Source organism: Babylonia areolata, chromosome 24 (assembly GCF_041734735.1).
Source record: "Babylonia areolata isolate BAREFJ2019XMU chromosome 24, ASM4173473v1, whole genome shotgun sequence".
Taxonomy (NCBI): domain Eukaryota; kingdom Metazoa; phylum Mollusca; class Gastropoda; order Neogastropoda; family Buccinidae; genus Babylonia; species Babylonia areolata.
In genome coordinates, this window is record NC_134899.1 from 8,826,611 (window position 1) to 8,829,110 (window position 2,500).

General features: G+C 40.4%; 1 protein-coding gene across 1 annotated transcript in view; it reads right to left on the minus strand.

The window, feature by feature from the left end:
• The window catches only part of LOC143298680 (CD109 antigen-like), a 58,591-nt gene that overhangs the window by 38,664 nt on the left and 17,427 nt on the right, over positions 1-2,500 (minus strand). Inside the window, 2 exon segments of the mRNA XM_076611565.1 lie at positions 287-479; positions 481-551. Coding sequence (XP_076467680.1) covers positions 287-479; positions 481-551 — 264 coding nt within the window.

The following is a 2,500-nucleotide window of genomic DNA, read 5'->3' on the forward strand; positions in this document are numbered from 1 at the left end:
GGTCGGGTGATAAGTATGGTCGAGAGAGAGAGAGAGAGAGAGAGAGAGAGAGAGAGAGAGGCAGACAGACAGAGAGAGGTGGCAGTACGAAAGGGAGAGAAATAAAGGTGTGGGGATAGAGTAAGATGGATAGAGAGGGAGACGAAAGAAAGGCATATAGAGTTGATACGGAGAGACCGATTGAATAAGAAAATTGGATAATTTAAGCACACACACACACACACACACACACACACACACACACACACACACACACACATATATATATATATATATATATACTTACATAAGCGCTGTACTGAAGCCCAGGCTTGTAGTTGTTGGCAGTCAGCGGCAAGAACTCGATCTTGACGGGGTCTCCGACAAACCGGACATCGCTGACCGCTGACATCTTTCTGCCCGTGCGGACATCTGTGACGTTAGCGATCACCTGGACGTTGCTCCAGTCCAGCCTCACTGTTTGCCCCGGGTGTGTAGTGGTTGTTCTTTCTCTTCAGCTCCATCAGGTCATCTTTAGGGAAGGAGAATTCCATTTCTCCATTTTGGTTCACCTGTTCGGTAGCGGTCAGAGGGGGGGAAAAAAAGTTTCAGTTTCAGTTTCAAGGATGTGTCAGTGCGTGCGGGCTGACCCATAAATGCTACGCCATCAAATCTGTTTTGAAAAAAGGAAAAAGGAAAGAACGGTTGTTTAACTTACACTTTCATCCAACACGCTAGTCAGGCACTGAGCGCAAAAAACAACAACAAAACATGGTTTGTTTAAAACAAAGGAGAAGGGAAAAAGCTGAAAAAGAAGGGAGAGAGAAGAAGAAAAAAAAGGAAGATTGATTCTAAGTTTGGTACACATAATTGTATGATTTGTACGGCTTCCTTCCATATTATTGATGTCTTCTTCTTCTTCTTTTTTTTTTTTTTAACAAGCCCAAAATCCATAAATGAAAAGTTGTATTTATTCCATAAATGCTATTGATTACTATGACATAGTTATTATGGAGTGCCAAGTATTGGTTTGATTATTTCCATGTTGTTTAGTTGATTGTGTAATTTATATACAAAATAAAACGGTTCACCCAAGAAAGTCCGGGTAAACAAAACAAAACAAAAACAAAAACAAAAACAAAAACAAAAAAAAATGTTTGTTTAATTGAGGAGAAAATTAATTGGACTTTTTTTTCTTTTGCATTCGTGGGCTGCAACTCCCACGTTCACTCGTATTATACGCGAGTGGGCTTTTACGTGTATGACCGTTTTTAACCCGCCATGTAGGCAGCCATACTCCGCTTTCGGGGGCTGTGCATGCTGGGTATGTTCTTGTTTCCATAAACCACCGAACGCTGACATGGATTACAGGATCTTTAACGTGCGTATTTGATTTTATGCTTGCGTATACACACGAAGGGGGTTCAGGCACTGGCAGGTCTGCACATATGTTGACCTGGGAGATCGTAAAAATCTCCACCCTTTACCCACCAGACGCCCTCACCGTGATTCGAACCCGGGACCCTCAGATTGAAAGTCCAACGCTTTAACCATTCGGCTATTGCGCCCGTCATTAATTGGACAAAATAAGAGTACATTAAATCCTAATAAACCAAGAGACAAAGCCTTCACGACTCATGTACGATTCCTACTGAACAACAACATCACAATCGAAAATGTCTGGTGTAGTAGGGGTGATGATTAGGTTACCACTCCACACATAACGATCCAAATGGTATTTTTGCTTATCATCAGAAACGAGTGGTTATTGAACTGAGAGTTAATATGGCTGGAAATGGACCAATTGTAATTTCAAGCACGCCACTTCGATTGGTATTTCATTATTTTACGACTATGATAAACATCTATTAAAGTTACAAACTCTCCCTGTCTTCATCACGATTATTTGGCTTTGATAAACCGTATACAAAATCGCCAAATGCATTATCTTTTCCACATTCTGTTCTCTCTCTCTCTCTCTCTCTCTCTCTCTCTCTCTCTCTCTCTCTCTCTTCCTTAGTCTCCTCCCCCTTCTCCCCCACTCCCTTCCAACCTCAACCGCCCCCATTTTCATTCGAATATACAGAAATGTCGATTTCTAATTAATAACATTATGATAGAAATGATAATAATCCAAATAATAATATCATTTATTTTCAGTCTAATATCATCATATTAGATGAACAGACTATAAATAAATAAACGAGCATTTTCGGGTGCAATAAACACGACAATCACTCCGGACAAGACCAGTTCTTTCAGCAAAACTATGATCGGGTTCTCAAACTCTAAATAGGACAGACTGAAGCCAATGAAGGACTTGCCTCTCAGATAAAAGGCACCACTCCATGGATACATAATCAGGAATACACACCCGGATTCACGCTCATCTTCAAAAACAACGAAGTTTCTCTCCAAAAAAATGGCGAAAGCTGGATACCCTGAAAACTTTTCACACGTGTATGTACAGTGCGAGCTCATTTTAACTGACAAATTCTTGAAGATTCGTTGATTTAGATAA